We start from the raw sequence: 27,249 nt of genomic DNA, 5'->3' as shown, positions 1-27,249 counted from the left end.
TAGAACAGATCTAGTAGGCTTTATGGTTTAGTGTTTTTATTAAGTTTACTTTAAACTTCTTATTGCAAAAAAATTGATAGTGTAAATGCTGCCCTGTGAAAGTTGTTTTTCAGAAGACATTTTAGATTTATTTTAATACTTATTAGTTGCGCTTATTGTTTACTTTGTTTATTTTAACATTTTTTGTTTTTTTGTGAAAAACTATTCTTAATTTTATGTTCTGTTCTACTGTAAGTTTATGAATAAAAGTATAAAATTACGTAAACTGTCACAAAAACTTGCTATATACTTGTTATGTATGTTAATTTTATGTTATTAAATTTATCTTATAGTTTTCAAACTTATTTATTTTATTCATACATTAGTTCATCATATAATTTATGCCAATAATGTCATAAAAGTTATAAACATCATAACAAATTTTGAATATAAGTTTAATTATAAAGTTTTAATATATTATAAAGGTCTGATAATTAAATTATAAATCTACTATGTCGGACGTACAAAAACCATTATCAGAAACTGATAGAAACATAGAACAAAATAATCCAACTAAACCAAAAGTATTGATGTTGGAATGTGAAAAAAGTGCTGATTATTTTAGGTTAGTTCTTAATTTTATATGAATTGAAAAATAGTTAATAAGGTAATTAATGTAAGAGCTTAAAACCATTTCCTATATTCAAGGTTGCCAAAAAACCTAGAAAAACCTGTTTTGACAATTTAGGCTAAAAAAAATCTTGAAAAACATAATATTAAGTAGTAAAATTTTAATTTGACACAAAAAATTTATCGTAAAGATAAAATTTCTTTATCATCATCAAACATTTTTAAAAAAAATATATTTAAAAAACCTTTAAGGTATCTTTTCAATGTCATTATACTATTTAACACAGTTTTTTACCTTAAACTTAATTTTAAGCAAAACCTATACCCTAAACCCTGTGATTTTAAAAACCTGGAAGAAAATTTGAAAACCTGGATAAAATTTGCCAAAAACAATTGTCAACACTGTATATCATGACAGCAAATTTTTTGAATAAAATGTTGAGTTTAGACTGCTTTCATTTTTTTTGGAAACATAAGCATATTTCCATGAGTTTTAACTGATGATAGTCAAATTATTAATATAATTTGATTTCACATCTGATAAATAATATTAAGTGTCTTATTTGTTTAACATTATACACAAAACACTTAACTACAGTTTAAAATAGTTTATAAGAATTAACTTTATAATTGTTAAATTTTTCACAAAAATTTAATAAACGAACTTATATTAGAAATTATTTGATAGAATTTTGTTCTCAAAAAAAAAAACAACTATCTTTGAATTTGCTTACAATTGTTTTGCTGCTTAATGCATCAATTATTAATGCAAGATAAATACAAGTTTATTGAAACAAATTCTACAACATTATGACCTATTAAACTAAGTTAATTTGGTTAGTCAATTAAAAAAGTAGCTAATATAAAATACATTTATATATATTATTTTGTAATTGTAACTTAACATAATTTGATCACAAATTTTAAGTTTTTTTTAAATAATAATTACTATTGAAAACCAAAAGAAAAACTAGGTCAATTGATGTTTTCAGTATTAAAACAGTTTTTATTCTAAATTATATATTCCTTTAGAAATTTGCTGAAAGACACCAGAACACAGTTGTCAGCAAAATGTGAGGTTTGGAACAAGTTTCTAGAAGAAAATGATGAAAACATTGATGAAAATGTTAAGGTTCTTTTTGTCTTTATATTTTAAAACTTTTGCATAGTTTTAATCATAATTTAATGTATTTTAGTAAGCAAAAAGTATTTTGATCTATGTTCATCATACTAGCTTGAAAGCTAAAACACTTTCTTTTCTTTGTCCCACCAAAAGCTTTACCTTAATTTTATTGTGCTTTAGATTATTTTAAGCGAATAAACATTTGCAAAGCTAAACTGGTCTTATGTTTTTTAAGTCAAGGTAATGGCTAAACAACAATAATATTCAAAGGTTTTGCAAAAGTATATAAAAAAAAACAACTTTATGAGTTATTTATTAAGTTTTCAGAATTTGTTTGTCTAGATATATGCAAAATTGTTTAGCCAGCCAACTATATCTTAATTTGTGATCATTTAGTCCGAGTGTTTAAACTATAAAAATCAAAAATAAATATTTTGTTGTATCTTTTGATTTAAGTTTCAATAAGTTATACATAGTATTTAGGTGCTTTAAAAGTCTAAGATTAATTAATTCTTGTTAAACATGCATACCTAAGGTTTAAGTATTTCAATATAAATAGAATGTTTTAAGAGTGAAACTAGTTAAACTATTCAGCTAGAAATAAACTAAAGTTTTAAACTGCTAAAAATTTAATGATGTTTTTCAATTTGCAAAGCAACACAATGACATTAAGTTTTAAGTAGATTTTTTTGATTTTAATTTATTATATTTAACAAGGATTAAGGCTAAAACTCCTTAATTATATCACTTGTTTTAAAAATAAAATGTTTTATTAGTTTTCACTAAAATAGCTAATTAACTTTCACCTTTAGATTATAATAATTTGAATTGTATTGTATAGTTTTGTTTTTTCTCAATATTTAAACATGTTGCTTAAAACAACCCAATTTACATAACTTTCAATTGTATCTTTTTCATCATTTTTAGTTCATTATAAGCATTTACGAGCTCTTTTAGCAAAACTTAGTTTTCCAAATAGACTTAAAAAACTAGTATATTTGTTCTTCCTTTACAAAGTAGAGACTTTTATTTGTTTCTTCAAAAAAAAAAACATATAAAAAATTGAACTATATCTATTTTCTTAAACTAAAGCAACATTATTTATAAGTTAATGATTATTAAACGTGAAAGAATTGTCTTTAAAGTTGAAATAAAAAACAGGGAAGCATTAGGACAGTGGTGGGTCAAGCGAACCTGGTCATGAGGGAACGAGGCAAGCAGTTTGAATCGCTGATCCACAGTCACGAGTTTGGCACCAGCGAAAAAGTCATCAACTCTTCAGACCTGCAAGGATTCTGGGACATGATCTACTTCCAAGTTTGGAAAATTTATTTTTGAATAAAGTTACAAGTTTACTTCAACAAGTTTTATGCTTACATGATAGAGTAAGTAATTAAGTAAATGCATTAGTTTTTGCGGTCTGAAACTAAGTGAATATGATATTAAAAAAATTATATTTTAAAAGTTTTGTTCTAGATAATATAGATTTATATAGATCTCAGTCATTCAAAGTGTGTAATTTATACTACTATCTATATTTTTCTATATTATTACTTTATTAAGATACAGTGCACTAAAACGCCTTAAGTAAATTAAACTCATAAAAAATATGGAACAATATAAACGTTCTTACAAAATTATAGTTCATGCGCCTATAAAACAGGATTTCTTAAAAAGGAACAATATAACCTAATTTTAGGCCAGAATAAATGGTGCATTACCTACTTATTATCTTAAATTAACAGTTTACAAGTAGGCCATATTAACCCTTATAAGTCCTTAAAAGCTTAGGAAAAAATTTCTGTAAACAATGTTAAAAGTGTAATATTAGTAAAGAATTATTAAGGCCTTAGGGCGGCCCAACACTTTTTTAAAAACGCACACTTGTTTGAAAATTTAAAGTGTATACTGTGAGATAATTTTTACTAAAAAAAAGTTTCCGCTTTCTTCCTGATTTTCATTGATTTTTCTTGGTTTTTGTATTTTTTTTTTCAAAATTAGTACACTTGATTTCTCTTTATGAAATTGATAAACTCCTATAAAACACTTGAATCTTCCTTGATTTGACTTTTTTGCCTAGTGTTGGACTAAATATTTATTACATAAATGATTGTTTTAAAAAAAAATATAGTAAAGTATACTAGTTAATAAGATTTTGAATTTATGATAAAAAATTAGAGTTCAAAATTTAAATAATTTCAAAAATAGTGTACAACATAGTTTTTTTAAGATTAGTTGATATCAAGTTTTATAAAATCGCTCATCAGCTGATAAATTCAAATTTTAATAAAACTTCAAATTTTAAGCGTTAATTAACAGTATTTTTAAACTTAATCAATTTTATAATCCTTTTCTATTTTTTAAGTTTTATTAAATCATCATCATTAAAAATCTAAAACTTATTGTACTTTTAGTTATGTATAATACAACATAGACAGCATTGGTTTCATATAATTAGTTTAAACTTGAGGGTTAAAAAAACATAGGATTAAGAAATAAAAAAAAAATTTTAAGCTTAAGAAAAATTCCTTATTTTTCAAGTTGTAGTGTATAAAAATTCAAGAAATTATATTCAGTCTCTTTTGTATGAAGATTTTTTGATTTTTAATATATCATTTGCAATATAAAACGTACAAATTGATATTACACGTCTTAATTTTTATTTCAATTTTTATTTTCACAAATTAATTTAGATTATGTATTTATTGTTGCAAGAATTAGTTAGTATATTAATATATATTCCGTCAGTTTTAAAAAAAGTTTACAATACGAAAAAAGAAAAAAGACCAATTTTATTGGAATATCAAAAAACTACTAAAAAATTATCTACTACATTTGTTAAACAATTTACCTCAAAGGAGATATAGTTTACATCATTGAGAGCGTTAAGTTATAATGATTATGTTTTTAGAATAATTTTTTTTATTAGACCTTAAAAAGATATTAGGTAACAATCTTATGAAAAAAAACTATACTATAGTGGCTATATTTATTGACTATAGTATAGTCAATAAATCCATCTCAATAAATTGTTCAAGAAATATAGTATTATTTGCGCACAAGTCAGTTTTTTAACTTTAAACTTTGCATAGATGTTTAACAAGTAACTTGGACTAATCACGCTTAGGTCGAAGACGTCGAGCAAAAGTTCGTGGATTTGCAGAAGAGAAAGGAACGAAACTGGGCTGAAGAGAAGGTTGAAGCTCCGAAGCAGAAGCCAAGAAAGCCCAAAGCAGCAAAGAAAGTCAAAAAAGTCGATTCCAAACGTTCGTGTTTTGTTAATAGTTCTAGTGAAAGTTAAACATTTTTACTTAAGCTTGAATTAAAAATTAATTAATTCTTGTAATTTATTTTGAGCTAAATGCCCACAGCGTCGGCAATAAGTGAAATGGTGAAGCAAAAGAGGATAGAAGCTCGAAAAAGATTGCAAGCAGCAAAAATTGCCCTGAAAAAAGATGGTAACATGAAAGAGACTTTCAATGGCGGATTTTTCAAGGTAAGTTAATTAAATCTGGTTTTTGTAAACTTAAAAAAAATTGTACCTGGTCTAAAAAGGTTGGAGTTTAGAATAGAAGATAAGATATTTTGTATAAATTTAAATTTATTAGCTAAAAATATATTATTTTACTTAATAATATAACAATATAGTTAAATTTATATCAATGCTGATCAATAGACCAAATGCTGTGTTTAGGCTAAGGAATTTTAATTTTTTTATTGGTGATTATTAATTAAAAATAATAAATGATTAAGTAATGAACGCAGCACTCTGTATTTACAAGGTACGAAAAACTAGATTTAGTTGAAAATAACTACATAGAAGGAAACTCATTGAATTAGTAAGTGTTTTAGACTTATAAATAAAAATCTAAAAATTAAGTTAAAATGAAGTTGTTCAAGTAAAGTTGCAATTACTAAAAAAAGCTAAGTCTAGTCTTAAAACTTATTTATAGTGGAAAAAAACCCTGGTTAGAAAGTATTTTTTTATTTAAAGAGTAATGCATGCCAATGTTAACTACAAGTTTTAATTTGTTTTTGTTGTGCTCATATTTTGTCTAAAAATAAGTGATGTAAATTTTACTTAGTAATAAGCTTTTTGTCATCAAATAATAATGTAATGTCTAAGCCTTTTTGAATTTTATTTAATACTGGTGTTAATCAATCTTAGTAAAAACTTATAACTTTTTTTTAAGCAGAACATATATCTTAAGAACTATACCTTGTTACACCTGTAATATCATTACGTAGCAAAATAACCAGAACTAGCTCCTTTTTCATGATACTAAAATGAAAATAATGATAAAGTATGTATACATAAACAACGTCGAACAAGATTTTGTTAGATGATTTTTACTCTGATGATAGCTCTAGTAGCTGTTTGTTAGTACTGATTTAGAAAGTAAAATACTTCAGTTATTGTTTAACATTAAATGTAAAATAAAAGTATTTTTGTTTATTTAGTTTTGAGCTAAAAATCATCTAAAAAAATTTTGTTCAACCTTGTTTATGTATACATACTTTATCATTGTTTTCATTTTAGTATCATGAAAAAGGGAGCTAGTTCTGGTTATTTTGCTACGTAATGATATTATGTTTATTGTTAAATTGTGAACTGAGTTTGAAAAGTTATTCTCTTCTACAACAAAGTTTATTATTCCATTGTCAATTAAATAATATTCAAATTATATATTTCTAATTATTTAAAGGTAAATGTAGCAATACAATGCTGCGTAAAAAAGTTTATATTTAATACTGTAGTTTTAGTAATTTTGTTATTAATATAATTAAAAAAAAATATAACTTATCTACGACTTTTTAATTTAGACGTCTATTTACTAAAAATCACAACACTACTTACAGTTATTTTTAAAATCTTTAACTTATTAAGTTTACTTAAATTTTTCTGTAAAAAAAGCTACAAGTTTTCAGATTGCAATTTTTTTTCTATAATTAAAAATTTTTTTTAGTTAAATAAATGACACATACTTAAACATCATTTAGTAAATAAAAGATTTTTTTTTGTAAGTAAACCTATATAAAAACTCGAATTATATGTGTTATAAAATTTCCAATAAAAAGTTCAGTTTTAAGCTTTACAAATGTTCACTGTACTTCGTTTCAAATTATTTTTTATAAGTAACATTAAGAAGTTTGTACACTAAGTTTTACTAAACAGTATTAAACTCTACTTGTTTTAAAAATTCGTCATTGTCTATTCTGATAAGTTTGCAGTCTTAAATTGTTTGATTAAAGTTTTTATAAAGTTAAACTTCTTTTTGCAAGCTAGTAAAACTCATACGAGATAAACACTAATGATTTCCGCACCAAGCATTAATGCAGATAATAATGTATTATATCAATAATCAAGTTTGTGTCACATTCATAGTAGTGTTTATGGTCAATTTCAACTGCCTCACTGCAAAATCGAGCGAAAATAGCAAGTTATCGGTTTATCAGGCCAGTTGCGCGTCTCAATATTTACCATGAGAAGAAAGCGAATGCAAATAAGGGAATTTTTATATACATAATGCCGTGCATTCATTCGTGATGCTTGTAACTTGCTCCGCGCACACACAGGGGCATTAGTTGTTTGACATTGCGAAAAATTGTCATTTTTTTGATTTTTAGTATGTGATGGAAGCATAAAATTAAGAAAAGTTCGTTTCAGTCAAAGTTTGTTAGTAGAACTATTTGTTATGTTTTAAAGTTTTTCATTAGGAAACTAAATTTTGTGACATAGTATAATAACATATATAATTGTTAAATTAAATTTTTTTTTATTAGATCTTCATTTTTGTTGTTGATTGTTACAGCAATAAAGATTTTGATTGGTGTTTTAAGGTAACATTAGTGTTTGAAAAATATAAAAAAGCATTAAAATGATATTTTATTATGTTTATTTATGAAGACAATTCGCTTACTTTAATATATGTAAACTAATTTAATGAATTACTTCATGAAAACCGTTACACTCAAAACAAATTGATGAATTTTATTTAACTTTTGAGCGCAGGAAATTGATTTTTTTAAAGTTGTAAATCTAGTATATAACCATTATCCATAGCGATACTTTGTTGTTTTTTCATATTAAACTGATTGTAAATTATATCTTTCTGGAGCTCTATTTAGTATTTTAAAAACAAAAAAAAAACTGCCATGAAAATTACAAAAATTAAAGACACAATGAATATTTTTCCTTAAGTTGTTTATAAAGGTGTTTGCTTAAATTAAAAAGCTCTTTAGCAATGGAAAGGCTGGCAAATAAACCGTAAAGTCTGTTAGCACTACAAACAAACTTGTGTGAGAACTTTTTTATGGTTGATAAATTCTCTTAACTCTTTTCTTTTCTTAAATGTTTAATTTTGATATCCAGTTTTACCGCGTTGAAACACTAAATGTTGCTTTTTTTTCAATAATCAAAAAAGAGATTTAATTAAATAATTTTTTCAGATTGAAAGTCCCGTGAAGGAGAACGTCAGACCGCTGGGGTCCGCCACCAAGAAGCTCAACTCCTCCATCAAGCAGTCGCCCCTGGTAACTACTAGCAACCGTAAGAAGCCGGTAACCCCCTCCTCGAACAACTTTCTGCACGGTCGCGCCATCCGCAGTATGACGTCACAGTCGCCGGCGGACAAGGCCAGCAAGAAGAAGCTGCAGTTTCACGTCGGGGCCAACGAATGCAGCCAGGTGAGCGGCGCCAGCCAGAAAGATTTGTTCGAGCCGCAGAAAGAATCGGCCAACCACAGCAGGCGCTCGATGGGGGACGAAATCACCGAAGGGGGCGACAACAACCAAGCAGGGCTTTCCCCCAAAAAGAAAACGAAGAAGGAAGGCGACGCGGTTGTTGGGTCCGAAGGGGATGCCAAGAGCGCAGGTTTGGTTTTAAGCTGATTTTTTAATAATTAAAAAATATTGTTAATACTTTGGCTACTGGCAGCTAAGTTGTATTTTTTTTAAAATTTATTATACTGAATATACTTAGTTATCTTTTGTATTTAAAACTGTTATTGTTGTATATTTTAAATAATTTATTTTACTAAACGTTTATTTAGAGAAAAAAAAGCTGAACATAGTTTTTTAAAAAACACTTCATTACCTTGACTTACTTTAGTTAAGACTTTTTATTAGATCCAGAGTATGAATAGTGTTAATTTACCTTGTTTCAATTGTGTAAGGTCTTATTTAATATTTAAAATACATTTTAAAATATCTGTATATAAAGTTTCTAGCTTTATTAGTTTTTATTTTAAGTTTACTAGAATATACTACTTTAATCATTGTTTAGTTCTTGAACTTTGTTTTTTATATTGCTTAAAGACCTTGCGATATTTATAAATATTATATTTAAATGAATTTGGAAACTATTTACAAGATAGTTATAGTCAATAATGATAGTGCATGCATAGTATTTTTTGTTTTTAGTTAAACAAAACTAAAGTTAAATTATATTCACTTAAACAAAAGTATTGATTTATGGCATATGTAGCAGACATAAAAAATATTGGTTACAAAGCATTTTTGCCAAAATAAAGTCTATTTAGCATGTAGTGTAGAAATGTGTTAAATAAGAAGTAAAACTAAATAAATTTATTAATATTTAGTTGTATAGATGGTAAAAATAATACATTGTTTTGTTAAAAATACAAAACTGTTTCTTAAACTGCGCGATAAAAAGTAAAACTTGATAAAAGAATTTATTTTCTGGTGCTAGTTTAGGAATTTTATTTTTTTAACTACAAAACTATTTTAAGTGTTGAATTTGTTAATTTTAATAGATGTCGCCAAAGAAGGAGTGAAATTATCACCTCCCAAACTGCAGCAGGAAAGTACCAAGCAAGATGCAGGTAATTGATTCGATTGTTACGTCACAATCCCCACTCGACCACAATATGCATGCGCTTGATTCATATCTGATTGAAATCACCTTTTTTTCTCATTAGATTCATGCATTTTAGTTTTCTGTAAAACAATCACAAAAAGCTCACGATAAAGTCGTCATTAACAGTCGTTTAATTTATTTTTTAGTTCAAAAATGTTTATGAAATATGTTAATTTTAGTTTTCCATTTTATTTATTTTTTTAACTTTATTTTGTTTTCACTCAACATTAAAGTTTAAACAATAAACTATGCGAAATTGAAAAAGTTTGCTTTTATCCACTAAAGTAAAGTATGTTCACTTAAATATTTAATTACTCTCTGCATGATACTCGGATGTTTAGTTCTTTTTAGAAACATTTGCAACTTTTTCGAGCTTCTTTTAAGTTGGTTGGCACATTATGCTTACAGATTTAGTTAAACCAGTTTTGATTTATTTTTTATAAGTTTTAATTTAGTTGTATTGTAAGTTATTAAGATCATAACAACCAGTAAAAATATATCTTATTTACTTTCACTAAAAACTTTAACTTCGTTTAAAGATGACCGAGTTTTGTTAATAAAATAAAATTAATTATCATTAGTTTTAATTTGTTTTGTGTGAAATAGTTAAAGTGATAAAATAAAAATAAATAAAACTTTATTTAGACCGCTATAATACACTTAGTAGAAATTATCAACCTTTAAACTTAAATATATTAGAACCATACTAAAATGTGAAAATAGGAAATAAAATGCCATTTTGAATCTATTTGTAGTTACAAAACTCTGGTATTGATTGATACAATTTTAAGTGTTCTGAGTTTTTGTTTATAAAACTTAAGTCTACTAATAACTTAAGTAGTGTTGATAGAAGTTATTGCTTTACACTATTTTTTAGTAAAAACATTAATAATTTGAGAATAATTTAGTATAACAATTAATCGATTGGTTTATTATTGGTATTTTAGTTCAGCACATCACTTAAAAAGGTCATAAAAACAAATTAAATAGTTTGACAGAAACTGAGATATTTAAACAATGAGTATAAAACTTCTGAATAAAAAATACAGCTTAAATTAGTTAATGTTTATTAATTTAATAAACATTTGAAAATGCTGTTGTTTAAATTTTTGATAATTTTTCAGATAGGTTTTTATTACACTTGATATTTATTTATTCAAAAGTAAAAAAAGTCTAAAACTAATACTAAACCTGTCAAATGTCTGTTTAGAATTAATAAAAAATTTTATATATTAAGTTTAAGAAACAAAGACTGAATTATTAATGGTAGCTAAAACTTGAGTTTTTAAGTTAACTGCTTAATTTATTAACTAACGTCTTTGTTATATATAGTTTTAGATAACGTATAAAAATTTTGTTTGTGGAGAATACAAATTTTGTTTTCCAAAAAAAAAAACTAGTTATCGAAAATATTTTTAGTTTAACTAGCATTGCTAATTATTTAAAAAATAGTCACGTTTGTGAACACAAAATTTTTTAAAACTCGACAAATTGAAAATTCCATGAAAAAATTACATAAAACAATCAAATAATTATCTTTTACACTGTCTATATATGAACACTATTAAGTTGTAACAATTAAAAAAGTTGAATTGTTAGTAAATGTTTAAAAAAAGTTGCAAGAACACATTAAAAAAATAAAGGTTTGAACCAGTAAACTAAAAAAAAATATTTTGGTTATTAATGATTAAACATATTGCTAGTAAAAGTTATATTCTCTTAAATTATTTTGTTTCATCATTATTTTCTTAAATTATTTTAAAACATTATTTATATAGTTGGTTACAATTTAAAATCTTAAAATTAAAAGGTATTTTGAAGTATTATAAAAAAACGTGCTAAGAAAATTTTTGTAGGCAACCAATAAAAAATCTTAACAATAACTTAAACATTTTCATCTTAGTTATTACAAATCACTTAAATGCCAAAAAGTAAATACATGTTTTGATTAATTAAAAATTAGGTGACATTATAAGCAAGCTTGAAGAAATGCAAAAGTTTATGAGTATCGGCTTCGAAAACATGTCTCTTCAACTCAGCAAAATTCCCACTCCAACAACAGGCAAGTCTGTCAAGTTTCAACAAGATTCTTCCGTCGAATCAGCTAAAGTTGATGAAGTTTGTTCAAGTTTTACTAAGATTTTAATTTTATACATAATTTAATTTTTGAGTAATGTTTAAGGTGAACTTCTTCAGTGTTTTGTTAACATTTATTAAAGTTGTAGTTCTTGCTTTGGTAGAACAATCTAAAATTGTTATATAAATTAAATAATTAGGCGTTATTAATAATCATCAATAAAAACTCATACAACATTATAATTAATAATTATGTTTAAAATTTATAATGTTGTAAGAGTTTTTATTAATGATAGTTAATGATTAAAAGCAAAATTATAGTTAGAGGCTAAGTTCTATGCAATTAATTTTGTAAATGCTGATTTCAATTAAAAAAATAAAATTTATTCTTGTTTAAAGCTATGTTTATTTGAAACACTTTGTGTTCTTCCTTTTGTTTTAGTTGAAAGCATTATTGTAACAATTAATTTTTTAAACAGGGATTAATCGAAGAAAACAAAAGTCTAAAAGAAGAAGTAGAGAGCTTAAAAGCACAACTAAGCGCAGGTTCAATTATAAAATATTAACTTTAGAAATACTAAAAAGAATTAAAAATAATCTCATAGCAGTTTGTAGTTGTAAGTATATTAGAGTTAAGGAAGTTACAATTAAAATTTAACAGATTAAAAAAAAATTAAATAATTATTTTTCAATTTATTAATTATTCACCTACCCTTAATGCAACTTTTATTAAGCTGTGTAGACTAAAAAATCAATCAGTACAAACTTGAACTTCACTTAAGCACCATGCTAATCATAACCATCATCAAAAATGTAAATTTTTCATCCATTTTTAAAGCAAGTATAGTTCTGCTATTTGAAGTAATTCAAGCATAAATACAATACATACAGGATTAGGTAACAATGCTTTTTTTGCCATAGTTTTGATTATAATTTTAGTGTTTGTAAAAATTTTTAGATTTGTTTTTGCGGATGTTTTATCTAGTTTAATTTGTTTTTTATTAAGTAAAACTTATCATGTCTACACATTTGAATAAGATAGTAGGAAAAAATTAAAGTATATGTTTCTTAGAACTTATAACTCTTACTGTTCTGATTTTTAAATAATCATAGCAAAAAAAAAAAAAAACAAAACGGAAGAATATAAAGAAAACGCAATACTTGTTACATATTGAAGTTAAATTAACTTCATTAAGCTTGGTTGATCAATAGAAGGTAGAAACAAAAATATAAAATATAAATATCAATTAGCAGATTCAATGTTTAGTAGAAGTAAAGAAATTAAAAACAAGAATATTTAAATTTGGGTATCCAGTCTGTAATTTAGTTGAGAAAGAAGATATCCAACTTAACTTATTTTGAATAATAAATAAAATAACTAATGACTGAAATTAAGGGATGCTTGTTTTAACAAACAAACTTTTTTTTTAAAGTTTTGGTAGCTAAACTGTAAATTGGCTATGATACAGGAGTGCGAATGTTCAACTTAATATAAAGCTAGTAACAAAAAAAAATAGCCAAAATTAAAAATTACCTGTAGTTAACAAAAAATACAAGTTGTAGATTGTAAATTAGTTGAGAAAATAGATATTGAACTTAATTAATAAACAACAATAAACTAAAATGTCTGAGATTGAAAAAATCTAGTTACTAAGAAGCAAAATAAGTCGTATAAGGCTAATTTTAGTTTTAACACATGTTACAATCATCCGATACAATACTATTTCGTACTAGAATAAACTTAGAGGCGAAACCAACGAAAATTATGTTTTAGTAAATTATAATGTTCTAGTAAAAAAGTTACCAAAATCGAAAATTGCTCGTTACAAACAAAGATGTTACGAAAATCTTCATTTTTGAGGAGCAACAGATGCACCCCAATCTACATACTTGTTACCACACACGTAGATCGTATAGGGCTCTACTATAATTTTTAAATCTGTAATAATTATCCAAAACTTGTTTAATCTTCCTTATTTTCTAGTTTTGAAAATATCTAGCTTTATCTTTACCAAAGCTTTAAAAGCGACAAATTTCACTAAATGAACGTTTCGTTCAACAGCGCAAAAAGACCCGTACAAGGAGCACTACTTGCGGGTCGTCGACGAGTGCAAGGTGTACCAGGGGAGGCTGGACACTTACAAGAAGCTGTCCGACCACCTGCCCCGCCACCAGGCCAACGTGGACAGGGTGGCGAAGCTGATCGCGGAGAAGACGGAGGTGCTGCGGGCGAGGAGCGAGGAGCTGAAGAGGAGGGAGGAGGGCCTGGGCGAGAAGGAGCAGCTGGAAAACGAGGTTCGGTTGTTTTGTGTGCAGGACAACAACGATATGAGTTTTTGTTTGTTCTGAGAACTGATTGTCATAATTGGATTTTTGAACTTGAGTGATTGAAAACTGTTTTTGTTTGTCCTGAAAGTTAACAGTCATAATTGTTTTTTTTTTTTGAATAAAGTTGATATTACAAACTTAAACATTTCACCAAGGTTGTAAAATAATAGTTAGTAATTTGTGTGGAGGATGATTAAAAACTGTTTTTGTTTAGTCTTTGATTTAAGTTGAAAAATGAGGTTTGAGTTTTTTAAATTGGTGCGTCGGATGATTTATGGCTGTTATATTTAATTAATTAAATGGCTGCACAATTAAAAACACTATACGAGCTTTTTTGTTATGAGAACTAGTAGTCATAATTATTTTTTTTAACTCTTGTGGTTAAAACTGTGTTTGATAACTTCACAGTGGCTTTTGTTTGTCCTGAAAAGTAGCAGTCATTATTATTTTTTTAATAAAACTAACATTATAAAATTAAATATTTTCACTGAGGTAGTAATATAATAATTAGAGTTAATTTGAATGACTTGTTTATACAGTTAGAAGCTGTCGAGTATTCTTGCACATTAGTAAACAAATTTGTTTGTTGTATTTTTACAGTATAAATTGGTGGTGTTTGTATCAGTAATTTAATTATTTGATGTTTCAAGATAATTTTGTTTCAAAAAAATTTGAAATTACAACTGTACTAGTTGTTTCAAGATAGTGTTATTTCTAAAACTTTTGAAAAAATTTAAGACTAATAAAATTCTAAACTAAAGATTTTTTAAGTTTAAAAACTAAAAATACTTCAAAAATGTTTCATTGTAAACTTAAGATATTGTATTGCACTAACACTTTGTAATTGAAATATTTATTATAGGAACTGCTCATTCTACGAAACACAAATGAGCAGTACAAGGAAAAAATGCTCGAGTTCGACCACATCTCCGCAGAATATCACGACCTGAAAAAGGACAACGAAAATTTGAAGTTCAAAGTTCAAGAGCTTACCAACGGTTAATTATTTGTTACTTAGTCTGTAGCAGTGGCGTAGCGTGGTATTTTGGTCAGGGGTGCGCAAACTTTTTTCTCAAAAAATCCCCTAAATTAAAACTTTTGTAATTAGCTATAAAAAGATCTTTTTATAAGTAATATAATTAAAATAAATTCATTAAGTAAAAAAAGTTTGAAGTAACTGTTTGTTACTTTAAAGTTTTTAGGTTAAAAGTATACTTTTTAAATTTCATTTATCTGATTGTATTTGTTTGAAACAAAAATTACAAACAAAGTTTATTTCTCATAGGCCGACACGGTTTTTTTTTATGTTAACAAAAATAAAGATCAGAAAACTAGCAGTAGTCTAAACATTTATTGTACAATAGAAAAATAACTTGTAAAATTATTTAATTTTCCTTTAAGCGTGACGTATTTTTGTAAACTTTTTGTAGAAAAATCTGTCATAAGGTGCTCTTGCGGTGCACTACATTAATTGCGTGCTTTTGGAGTCTTAATTCTTATGAAGTTATAAAATGTTTCCTTATGGAGTTTTCATCAACATCAGTGCGCATTTTCGCTTGCGCATCGAATCAGTATATTGAGTAATTTCCTTAACTTGTCACTAATTGGTATTCAAAATTTCGTTCAACTTTTCGAGTACTAGATAAACATAGTTGAAAAAAGGCAAGTTAAGCATAAAAAATAAAGGATAAATATATTACATTCTTTTTTTTATTTCTTTCTTTTTTTGGGTGGCACGCATGCGCCAGTGTCCCTCCCCACGCTACGCCCCTGGTCTGTAGTATAAAATTTTTAGAGCATTTATTATTAATGATAGTAGTCATAAGTGTGCTTAAATAACTGTGAACTAAGATTACAATTTTAAAAAGCTCAACATTTTTTTGAACATTATTAAGTTGATTAAAACGACTAGTTTTTTAACTTTTAAACTTAATATTTTAAGAGATTTGGTAATACTAATTACAAAACCGTATATATTATTGTTCTAAGCTAAATATATCAAAACTAATTAAAGTAATTATTGAACTTAATTGACATAATGAGTTAAAGAAAGGTAATTTTACAAGTGATCACTTTTTATTGATTTATTTGTTTCTTATAACAACGCTGACGTCTGTACAGATCAATAATACAATTGTTTAAACGCTGAGTTAAATCTGATTTTTTCAAGTCAAATGAGTTTCTACACTTATGCAAAATAATAAATTTCCAAAATTTTGTTCTCAATGTAAAACATTTTCTGTGCATCAAAAATTTAATTAGTTAGTAGCTTGTTTGAATAAAATCAAGCTAAACTCTACTGATAAATTTTAGTTTTTGATAGTACAATTTTGACTTATCAATCATATAACTTTTCAAAACCTTAAAAAGTATTAAGGACTGTGTGTTTAAAAAAATATTTATTAAATAAAAGATCACTTCCGTAACAATAGTACCTTACACTCAATAAAGTAAATTCAAATAACTTGTTTTTGCATTTAAGTGATTAAAACTCGTGTAAACTTGTAAACTTTTTTCAAACAAGAAGTTAAAATTACATAATATATAGATTAAAATTCTCTATTGGAAAACTCTTGTTCTCAAAAATTAAAAAACTAGAAATACTGCAGAAGTTAAGTTCTAACGCGCTTGAATAAAAAGATAAAAATAATATTTTCCAGAATTGCCGTAAGTTAACAGTACGTTAAATTCATAACAAGTTTGGCTTCATGCTTGGAGCCATCATGGTAACAATGCTATGTAGCAGTGGTCTTCACGGTAACTGGAATATGTGCACACTAAGCTTGAATGAAAAAAAATCTGTGCACCCTAAAACTCTCGCGCACAATAGTTTGCATGGGTGCACCTCGTGGGGACCAATGCTATGTAGCATACCCATAAAAAATACCTTGCTTGCACATTGACTTGTTTGTTCGTAATAATATTACTCATGACGTCGTACAGAAATGAGCTAAATTTTAGCATTTGTCATATACAGTGCTTCCTCGCTAATCCGGTTCCTCGCTAATTCGGCCGGTTTTAGTCGAGAAGTCGACTTATTTACATTAGGGTTTTAGCGTTTAATTTCATTTTACTCCGAAAAACTATTCAATTTACGTTTTATAAGTATGCAATCAATATATTGTTACGTCATAATAGAGTATCATTTGTATAATCTTAAGTTTTTTTTCATACTTTTCCCGCTCAGTTGTAACAAACTTGTTTATTATTCATTTGCAATTTTCCTGTCTTTGCTAAGCAAGTTACACTTTAATATACTACAATCAACATATCTGGTTAAAAAATGGATAAGACAGCAAAGAAACGAAAACGCGTTCAACTAACAATTTAAAACAAGTTAAAAGTTTGTGAAATGGCAAACAATAATGTGCCTAAAGCTGTTATAATGAGCCAGTTTAACATTGGTAAGTCAACTTTAAATGACATTTTGAGAGGCGAAGAAAAGTTCAAAAAGTTTAAAGCCGAAAAGGAGGAGCTGGGACTAATTGGAGCTGCTAAAACGGCAAAAAAAGTAGAGGGAGGCGTCTTTGATAAGCTAGACAGCGCCCTTTACATTTGGTTTCGTCAGGAACGTGAAAAGGGTTGTCCAATAACTGGCCAATAATTGTCCAATAATTTGGTTATATACATTCATAATATAATTAAGGTAGATAATTTGTAAAAAAAACGATATTTTGTTCTTATCCGGCCAAAGGCAAATCCGGCCGTATTTTCAAAAAAATCTTGCCCAACTTGGCCGGATTAGCGAGGAAGCACTGTATATATAATTTATAGAAAGTTCGTCTTCAAGCTTAGTGCCATATTGTCATCTATGCTATGTAGTATATATATAAAAAAATTAACCAGCTTAAACATTGACTTTGTATATCAGAGTAGTAATATCACTCATTCAAAAGTTACAACTATTGATTTGTTTATCAAACTAATAATGAAACTTGTTATTCTGAGCAGAAATGGTAGCGGCGCAGAGCAGCATAGACGAGCTGACGGCGGACAGGGAGCAGGTTTGCATTCAGTTGCGCGACGAGAAGGAAACCAACTTGAAGCTGGCCAACGAGCTCGACAACCTCAACGCCCAGGTGGAGTTTGAACGGAACGAGGAAATTGTGGACAAGCAGGTTTGTGGAACTTTTGCATTAACAGATCTGAACTGTGAAAGTTCCGCATATTGAAAACTAACATAAATGCTTTAATGTTTTCAAAGCTTAAATTTTGAAACACAGACATAAGTAACTTGAATACAAAAAAAAACCTTACAAATAATTAAAAAAACAGCCAATTTATGGTAAAAAAACTTGAAAAAAAACTGAAATTATATGTTTCCTTTTTTTGTTGTTGTATTTAATAGTCAGCGAACGAACAGTTCCAAGAGAAGGAGATGGAAAATATGAAATCGATGGTGGAAGCTCACAGTTCGCTGCAGCAGTCCAAGCAGATGGAAGTTGATCGGCTGAACAGCGAGTTGCAGCTGCAGCTGAACGACAACAGGCAGCAAAAATCAACCATCGATGAAATGAGGTGAGTTATTGGTGTGAAGTCTAAAATGTACTGTTTTTTGCCTTTATGTTGTTGTTTGTGTGTGTGTGTGCTAAATTACTTAGCGTTCTGCTCTGAAATAAGAAAGTTAAGGCCATAGGGAGGGGGGTAAGCCATGTTTTTTACAAGTTGATCTTATTTTAAAGAGTTTATTCTAAGCTTCAAAATGCTTTTTATCGTTTTAAAAAGTTCAAATTATTTTTTGAGATATGACCAGCAAAGTCGAGCCGCATATAGGTTTCCTATGGGAAGGGAAAACTAAAACAGCGGAAAAAGACTATTTTATTTAAAATGTATTTCCTCCTACATTTTTTAAGCAATCTTCAAACTTTTACAGTCTAATCTTTATACAATTACAAAAAAATGTTACTTTGGAATTTAAAAAACTTCAATTAAAACTTTTTTTTGAAAAAAAAAAAGACTTTTTTTAATAATTGTTTTCATAAAATTTTTATTATTTAAATTTTAAAATTTATAAAGAAACATTTTTTCCTTTAAATATAAGAAAAATTTTCTGAAAATTTGAATAAGATTGCTTGAAAAATAAAGGAGGAGATAGATTTTTAGTGATTTTAAAAATTTCCGAGAAAATTGACCCCGAAAAATTTGCGGTCCATACGTTTGTATCGGAAACTTTTTACAAAAAATAAAGTATCTCAAAAGTTAAATGATATTATTGAATTCTATAAAAACTAGCTTGTAGTTTGTACTTGAATCTTTCATATAAAAGCCAAAGTTAATTTTTGGAAAAATAAGTGTTTTTACCCCCCATGTGGCCTTAATTTAAAATAGCAGTAATCAAAATCAACAAATACTAGATAAGGTAGCAGTTATAAAAAGTAGTTAACTTAAATACTAACTAAACTGCTTAAGTTTGTTTAAACTGCTTAAAAATAATAACAAAAAAACTAAAAAAAAACTGTTTTTTATGTTTATTTTTTATATAAAATTTTTATTTTTTTAAATTCTGTTCCGACAGAATTTTCTAAATATATCAAGGAACATTTCCTAAAAATTTGAGGTAGTTATCTCAAAAAATGTAGGAGAAGATAGATTTTTTGTGAAATAGTCTATTTTTGCCATTTTATTTCAAAAAAAAAAGTTTTTTTAAAACTATTTATCAGAAAGCAGTGAATGTTATGATCTTATAACTTCAAAAATCAAAATTAAATTTTTCATTTACAACTGAGGTTATTTCATTTGAGGCAAGTTCATTTAAAGAGTTTTTGCTCAAATGAAGTATGGCTAACAGTGAATTTGGATAAACACTACTAAAAAATTATTTATAAAAAACTTTAACATTACATTAATTGATTTTTTTTAATACTTATGAAAAACTTTTTATTTCACATCTACAGGGTTGCCACTTTACCTGGAGACCTGGAAAAACCTGGAATTTTAACAATTTTTACATGTTCAGTTGTGAAATTTTGATTTGACTCAAAAAATCTATCACATGAATAAAAAATTTTGGTCATCATCAAAATTTTTTTTTTATTAAAAACATATTTAAAGCAGCTTTACAGTATCTTTTTCATGTTTTTATACTATTTAACACAGTTTCTTACCTTAAACTTGATTTTAAATTTAAAAGAATTCGAAAATGTGTACCTTTTAAAAACCTGGAAAAATTAAAAAAAAAAGCAGGGCAAACCTTTTTCTAACAAATTAAGTTAAAATATACATTCATTTTTTATTTTTAATAGAAAAAGTACAAGAAAAGTATTTTTGCAATATTACTACTCATTGGTTAATAAACCTCCAGAGATTGTGAAATCATTGGTGACTATATACTCATTATGCGAATAAAAACCTATGAAGTAGTAGAAGCGTTAATTTATGAATTGAATGTTAGCTAATGACTTAAATTCGGTAATTAAAAATTACAGATATCCAAATTAAAAATTTTAATAAGTTGGTAAAAATGCCCTATGATACTTTTTTTTTAGTCAAGTTTTCAATAAATCAAAATTTAAAACTTTATATTTTAAATGTTAGCTACTTTATACTCACAACTACTAAGCATCTACAAGCTGTTACATACAATGCAATAATAATAAAAAAAAGGGTTTGATATACTTGTATTTTAAATTAAGAAACTATTTTATTAATTCAAAAATAACATGTATGCTAAAAAATTAAAAAAGTTATTAACTAGTTAAAGCTATAAGTTTTCAGCGCGTATTTAGTCCACTGTGAGAATTTGATTTTTGTGAAAGATAGTATTTCAGTTTACATGTATTATATTTGATATATTTAATCTTATTTTAATTTCAGTCCTACAGATGTTTAATTTTGTTATAGACTTCTGTGGAGTTGTATGTCGCTATAAAACTTATAAAAGTTTGGTATTTATAAGGTGTTTAATTTCATAACAGGTTATGTGTTCAATAGCTAAATTTCTGTTTGATGCAAGCTGCGCTTATAGCTTGAAACAGATCCCTTAAATAAAGTTTAAAAGAAAATAATAATCAAAATAAGTTCTAATTTATTTAAATTATTTTTCTTTAAATAAGGATAAGTGTTATTCTTACCTCTGTAAAAAAACTGTATTGTAAAAATCTATACAAAATTTCAAACACCTCTACTTAAAGTACAAGACTTTTATTTTTAAACGTATCAAATGCAACTGTAATAACTAATCAAAATGATCATCACAGCAAGCAGAATGAGGAGCTTTCGCTGAAGCTGGCTGATAAGAGCAGCGAGTTGACGCGATTGATTGGCGAACATTCGGCTGGCGACGAGAAAATGTTCGAACGGTCGCAAGGTGTCCTCAGCAAGCTCGAAGTTCTTCACAAGAACCTCATCAACAACAGAACTGGTTGGTAAATTTATTAAATAGTTTATAATAGTAATTTTTTTGTAAGTTTATTGTCTTACGATAGACTTAGGCGTCAAAACCTGGGCCATTACCTAGTGTGCCACTTTAACAAAAATACACATTAGGTAGAGACAAAAAAGCAAACAAGAAAACTACACTATTTAAAAACTTAACTAATGCGAAGTAGGTAGAATTGTAAATTGTATTAAACTGTATGTTTTACTTTAATTCATGGTGTTTCGAGTACAAGAAATAAGTTTATTTTAACCTAAAAATAAAATTGCATTGGTGTGATCGTTTATAAGCACTACAGTTTACTAAAAAACAAAATGATAGGAAATTTAGAAAATAATTGTTATCATAAAACTTAACTTTATTTAATTCACGTAAAATGTTTCAAACTAAAAATACTTCAACTTATCTACACTATAGTATTATAAAAAATATAATATATTCAAAATAACGTTTTATAAAAGAAATAAACTTTATAGTATATGTTTAAAATAAAAAGCTGATGGTAAATAATGCAATAGTTTACCTGATTTTTTTCATAAATTGATATCATTTGGTAGTAACATGTAAAAATTAATTAGCAGAATGCATCTTTTTTAAATAAGCTTTTGTGTTAAGAAAAGGTATTGTGTTGGCTCGTAATATTTTCTATTTAAGTTGCAAAAGTTGCAATAAGAAATAAAAAATTGTCAACTTTTATCAGAATGTTTAAGAATTCCTTTTAGCTTTTCAGCTGTAGTTAATATTCTTACTTTGTGAATGTAAGTATTTATGTTTAAACTTGTATTTTTTAATGTAGTTTTATATTAATGTAATCTTTCAAATATGATTTTTAGTTGTTTTTATGTCCGAATAGTTATTTAGAAAGTTTGTATTTTCGTTATGTAATAAATATTCTACTATGCTATAACTTTTTATTTTAAATAACACGGTGGTCGGTTTTTTAGATCTTTGTTACACCTCAAAAAATTAACATTTAGTCGTCTTTTACGTTTTTTATTAAGTTGGTTTTGTCAGTCTTAACTACGGTTCTATCGTTCTTTTTATGGATAACCAACTAGTTTTTAATTTACTTCTTTATTATATGATAATTTGTTTTGATTAAATGTTTTATATCTGTTTAACGAATCTTCTTAACTGAAACAAGTTTTGGTTGCAGATATTGAATATATGGAAACTTACGATTGTTTTGTTATAGACAAAGGTTTGCTATACACTCATGCTAGTTTAAAACTTTTGAAAAAATCAGGCTAGTTTGGACTATTTTTCTTAAAATTCAGGATAGTTTTAATATCTTTAGATTTTTTTTGTAGTTGTGTGTTAAAAACTCAATTTGTTTTTTTGTACTATTAGTTAATTATTTTTTCAGTTTTGGCAAATGTTATTAAAGTTTTTTAAATTTTTCGTTAGACCAACTCAGACTAGCTTGATGTAACTCAGGCTGGATTTTTGGTAAACCAGGCTGGATTTTTTTTTACCTTAATGAGTGGCAACTCTGTAATGAACTCAGTTATTTATTTTATTCATGTAAAAATGTACCAAATAAGAGTTTGTATAAAAGTTTGCATATCAAATATTTTCCACTAAAAAAGCATAAAAAACAGCTGCTAAAAAAGTTAAAGTATTCTTTATTATTTATTTATATTAAACAAAGTAATGAAATAATGAGTAACGTTATTATACATAAGATTTACCCGAATATTGATTCTTTAATAAAAATATATTTTCTACGCTGTTTCGTTATGAATTTTATAATATTGGTAATAATAGTGTTTTAAAAAATTATTATATTTTAAAGTGTTTAAAATTAAATGATAAAGATTTGAAATAGTCAATAACATTAATATTTAAAACGTTAGAAAGACTGCATATTATTTGCTGCTCATATGTCATTTATAGATTTTTTACAGTAAGATAATTGAAACTTTATTACCTTCTAAACAGAGCAAACCAGGAGAAGTTTGAATTTCCTCAATGATTCTGGAACTGACAATTCAATGAACGAGTCGAACACCGAACAAGTTTCCACCGCTGAAAATGTTAACTCTGATTCCAACAACAACAATCAGAAGTTCGTTTGAATATGGTTGATATCTAGTTCGAATTTATTTAAATTCAAGACTTTTGTATGTTTTTGAGCTTGAAGAACAGAGCTGTATTTTAATTTAATGCTAAGTAAATGTATTGTACTCTTAGTATATACGCTACTTTCTATTCCTTTTGTTGTTCTTAAATAACTTATTGTTTTTGTATAATAGATATTTACTAAATTTTAAAATTCAGGATTGCCACATGGTCAGGAAAAGTAAGGAAAAAAAAAAAAAGACAAAAGTCAAGAAAAGTCAGGAAAAGTGGGGGGTTTTGAAAAAAAGTCAAGAATTTTGATTAAAAAAAAAGTCAGACTTTGTCAGTTTAAATTTACAAAATTCCTTATTTTTCAAAGCCTTAAAATGGTAAAAATTAATTGAGAATCCTTTAAAGTCAGAAAATAATTCCAATGCCTTCACCTGATATAAATTAGTAAAATATCGTCTATAAAACTGCAAAATTTTTCTATTAACATATTGAACAAGTGCCCTACTTGAACAAGCAGATTTTGTAAGCTTTTAAGAATTAATGATCTGTGGCAAGGACACATCCATAGTGAAACTGTGATATAAATATACAAAAGTTTATCTAGCTTAATTTCAGAATCAAAGTGATTTTTTTAAGTAAACAATTGAGTTCTTTATTATTAGGCAGTTAGTTTAGAATTTTATGTAACAAACTGATGTGTATACTTTACCTCTTTATAATTTTTCAAAGTTGTTTAAATTTATAAAATAAGTTATAAGAGAGGTATATGCCAAAATTAAGTTTACTTATTATTTGTATTATTTGTAGAATAACTTAAGTTTTTAAAATAAATAAGAGTATATTTATTTGTTACAAATTTTATACCAAATGACAAAAGGAAATACTTTATACAACAGACATATAGTTTATAAATTTTAGTACATATATTTAAAAAAATATAGTTTGATTAGTTTCTTTATTGTTTTAAGGTTTTAATTGTAAAAGTTCGTTATTAATTTAAGGTTTTAATTGTAAAAGTTCCTTATATGTCGTTTCGTTTATTTAGATACATTTATGCTAGGAAATGCTAAAATAATTTGCTGATAGAGATGTTTATTGCAAATACATCAATCATACACAGATGATTCAAGTGATGTAATGGAAGTTAGATGATTGAATTCAGCAAAAAACTGTCGTTTTAACCTGTATTCAAATTAGATTGAAAGCTTTATATAGTTTCAAGTGTTAGATTATGTATTTTAGAATAAGTTCAAACAAAGAGTTTGATTTAGAAAAGTCAGGAAAACTTTGGTAAAAAGCCAGGAAATTTTTCTCAGCTTGATTTTTGGCAACCATGAAAATGGAACTTTTCAACAAGTAATTTATTTTATTGATATGTTTTTATAATATGTTTCGAGTAATAGTTTACAGCTTTCAATATAAGTTACAATTTCAAACGGTTACTATCATATTTTCTTTTACGAAAAACGTAAAAGCAATGACTTTCAGCTGTGCAGTTTTATCTAAAAAGAACACAATACACTAGTCTCAAGTACTTATTGTTTTACAATTTTAAGTTTTATGTTATATATGTTCAGTTTTAAGTGAAACTGTACACATAATAGTTATCTTTTTACTATGTATCTTCGTTTTAAAGTATTTTATGTTTAAATCATATTATAAAAGGTCAAAATAATTACAATGTTTGACATAATTGGTGAAGTTGGTGTTAGTCAAAAGAAGCTCACAGTTTCAAAAAATAATCGTTTACTTTAAAATTGAACATATCTGTATGCAGAAGTGTTTTTCTCAATTTGTAGAGTTTCATAATTTAGCAAGTAACGAAAAACAGACTGAAATAATTAGTACAAAACAGTTCCATATTTTAAAAAGGATGTATTTTGGCTGTAATAAAAAAAAAAAAAAATAACTTATACATAATTTACAGCACATCGATCATAGATGCAGTTTTATGTTTTTTGTACAAAAGTAAGTAAACATTAAAATTTTGTTTAATAGTTGTAACTTATGTTGTATGCTAACTGGTAAAACTATTACTTAAATTAAACTGTGAAAAAGGGATAAATAGAATAACTTATATGTTAACAATTGTAAGTTTCAATACTTAATATAAAAATTAATATGCAAAAATAGTGATAGCTAAATAATGCAAAAAAAAATATATATACACCAAGTTAATCTCAAAAAGTTTTAATACATTTGTACTTGCTAATACCTGAAACAACTTTGAAAACTGAGACAGCTTTTGTAGTTATAAAGACATGGAAAAAAATAGTTAAAAAATCGAAGAGATAGGAAAAATAACAAACAATGAAATAGTCTTAGTAACATACCAACTAAAGTTGTTCAATTACAGTTCGGTTGGTGACAATTTGTCGGGTAATCTGTTGAAGGCTAGTGAAATTGTCGACAAAATATCAGATGTTCACGCAAAAATTAAGAAGAAAAATGAAGATGATCACCTCATGCTACGTTGCAACTTGTTAGTAAATTGTTTTCATCTAATAAAGATCTTAAAATAGTAAAAATTGTAAAAATGTTTATAAACTTTTGAATTTGTATTGTTTCAAAAATATGTTTATACTAGCAGGTGTTATGTAAAAGAACCTCAATAGTTATAGGGGGGATTTAATATTTTATTTTTGAAAGTTAGTCTGTTTTATGAACAAAACTAAGCTACTAGCTGTTTTTTACTGTTTTTAAGAAAACTTAAGTTAGTTTTTGAGGTATAAGCGATCAAAGAAAGGAAGTCCATAGGTCCTTTGTAGGAAGGGCAAACTAAAAAGGTAAAAATAGACAATTTCACTAAGCATATATTTCCTCCTTCATTTTTTGAGCCATTGTTTTAAAATTTTTTAAAGTAATCTTTAGAAAATTTTGAACAATTTTTAGGAAACAGATAAAATAAAAAAGGACAAAAAAATATTAAAAAAATTTTCATTGTAATTTTCTAAACTTTCTTTTTTTCAAAATCCACTTCCTTCAAGTTGTTACTGATGTTGAAAACAATAATTTCTGAAAACTTGAGTAAATCGCTTTAAAAATGAAGATGAGATAAATTTTTAGTGAAACCTTCAAAGTTCTAACAAAATTAAAAAATGCACTCACGAATGTTCTTGTTATTTGATACAGTTTTATGTTTTTTTTTACAAAACTGATTTTATCTTAAAGCTTTAATAAGTTTTAAAACTAATTTAGTCTGTAAATAAGTTTATTTAAGAGTTCGAACAATTGGTACATTTTTCCACTTTACAGTCGAACAATGAAAGAAAAGCTGGACAGGCAGGAGAAGCTGAAAGAGCAGGAGATCAGAGAAAAGGAGGAGGAGATAGAAAGGTGTCATCAGAACGTGAAAGAAATGAAAAACAAGCTGAACTTAAAGCAGTGAAACGTCGATTTATCACAAGTTCCGTTTATCGCTTATTTGAAGGTACTAATTCCTATTAAGTTGTTTGCTCTGAGTTGGCACTGCCCGGATTGTTCATTACAAATGCTATTTCCGAATAGTTTGTTTTTTGTAACTAAAAAATTAGTTGTTTGATTTTTTTTTTGGATCAAAATTACATATCATTGTGCTTCGTAGCATTTGAAAAAAATTAAGTTATTTAGACCAATTTAAAGTAGTTTTTTGACAGCACAGATCGATATGTAATAATGTGTTTAAACTAATTAATTAAAATTGTTTTTTAATTATGTTATAGAATAAAAAATAATCTAATTATTTTTTGTAGAACTAATTTTCCTTTTTTTTTTGCTTACATTTCGTTTCTATATATTCCTTTCAAG

The 27,249-nt window shown here is 26.4% G+C and overlaps 1 protein-coding gene across 1 annotated transcript; it reads left to right on the top strand.

The window, feature by feature from the left end:
* The first annotated feature begins 466 nt into the window (after positions 1 to 466).
* Positions 467 to 27,103, top strand: LOC145832946 (uncharacterized). Its single transcript, XM_082940152.1, has 17 exons — positions 467 to 604; positions 1,642 to 1,741; positions 2,894 to 3,049; positions 4,860 to 4,998; positions 5,104 to 5,228; positions 8,183 to 8,606; positions 9,508 to 9,576; positions 11,575 to 11,729; positions 12,167 to 12,233; positions 13,750 to 13,982; positions 14,878 to 15,013; positions 17,967 to 18,133; positions 18,379 to 18,533; positions 21,212 to 21,375; positions 23,332 to 23,458; positions 25,820 to 25,945; positions 26,719 to 27,103. The coding sequence occupies exons 1-17, from the start codon at positions 492 to 494 to the stop codon at positions 26,849 to 26,851; spliced, it is 2,589 nt and encodes an 862-aa protein (XP_082796278.1). The 5' UTR covers positions 467 to 491; the 3' UTR covers positions 26,852 to 27,103.
* Positions 27,104 to 27,249: the final 146 nt, after the last annotated feature.

The sequence above is a fragment of the Thalia democratica genome, chromosome 1 (genome assembly GCF_965202585.1).
Source record: "Thalia democratica chromosome 1, ktThaDemo2.hap1.1, whole genome shotgun sequence".
NCBI classification, from domain to species: domain Eukaryota; kingdom Metazoa; phylum Chordata; class Thaliacea; order Salpida; family Salpidae; genus Thalia; species Thalia democratica.
The sequence above is the reverse complement of the archived record's forward strand: the minus strand, read 5'-3'. Positions and strand labels throughout refer to the sequence as shown.

Coding starts and splice junctions, on each gene's coding strand:
- LOC145832946 (XM_082940152.1), top strand. CDS start 492: ATGTCGGACGTACAAAAACCATTATCAGAAACTGATAGAAACATAGAA. Junction 12,234..13,749: donor AAAAGCACAACTAAGCGCAG/GTTCAATTATAA, acceptor TTCGTTCAACAG/CGCAAAAAGACCCGTACAAG. Junction 21,376..23,331: donor CCTCATCAACAACAGAACTG/GTTGGTAAATTT, acceptor CCTTCTAAACAG/AGCAAACCAGGAGAAGTTTG.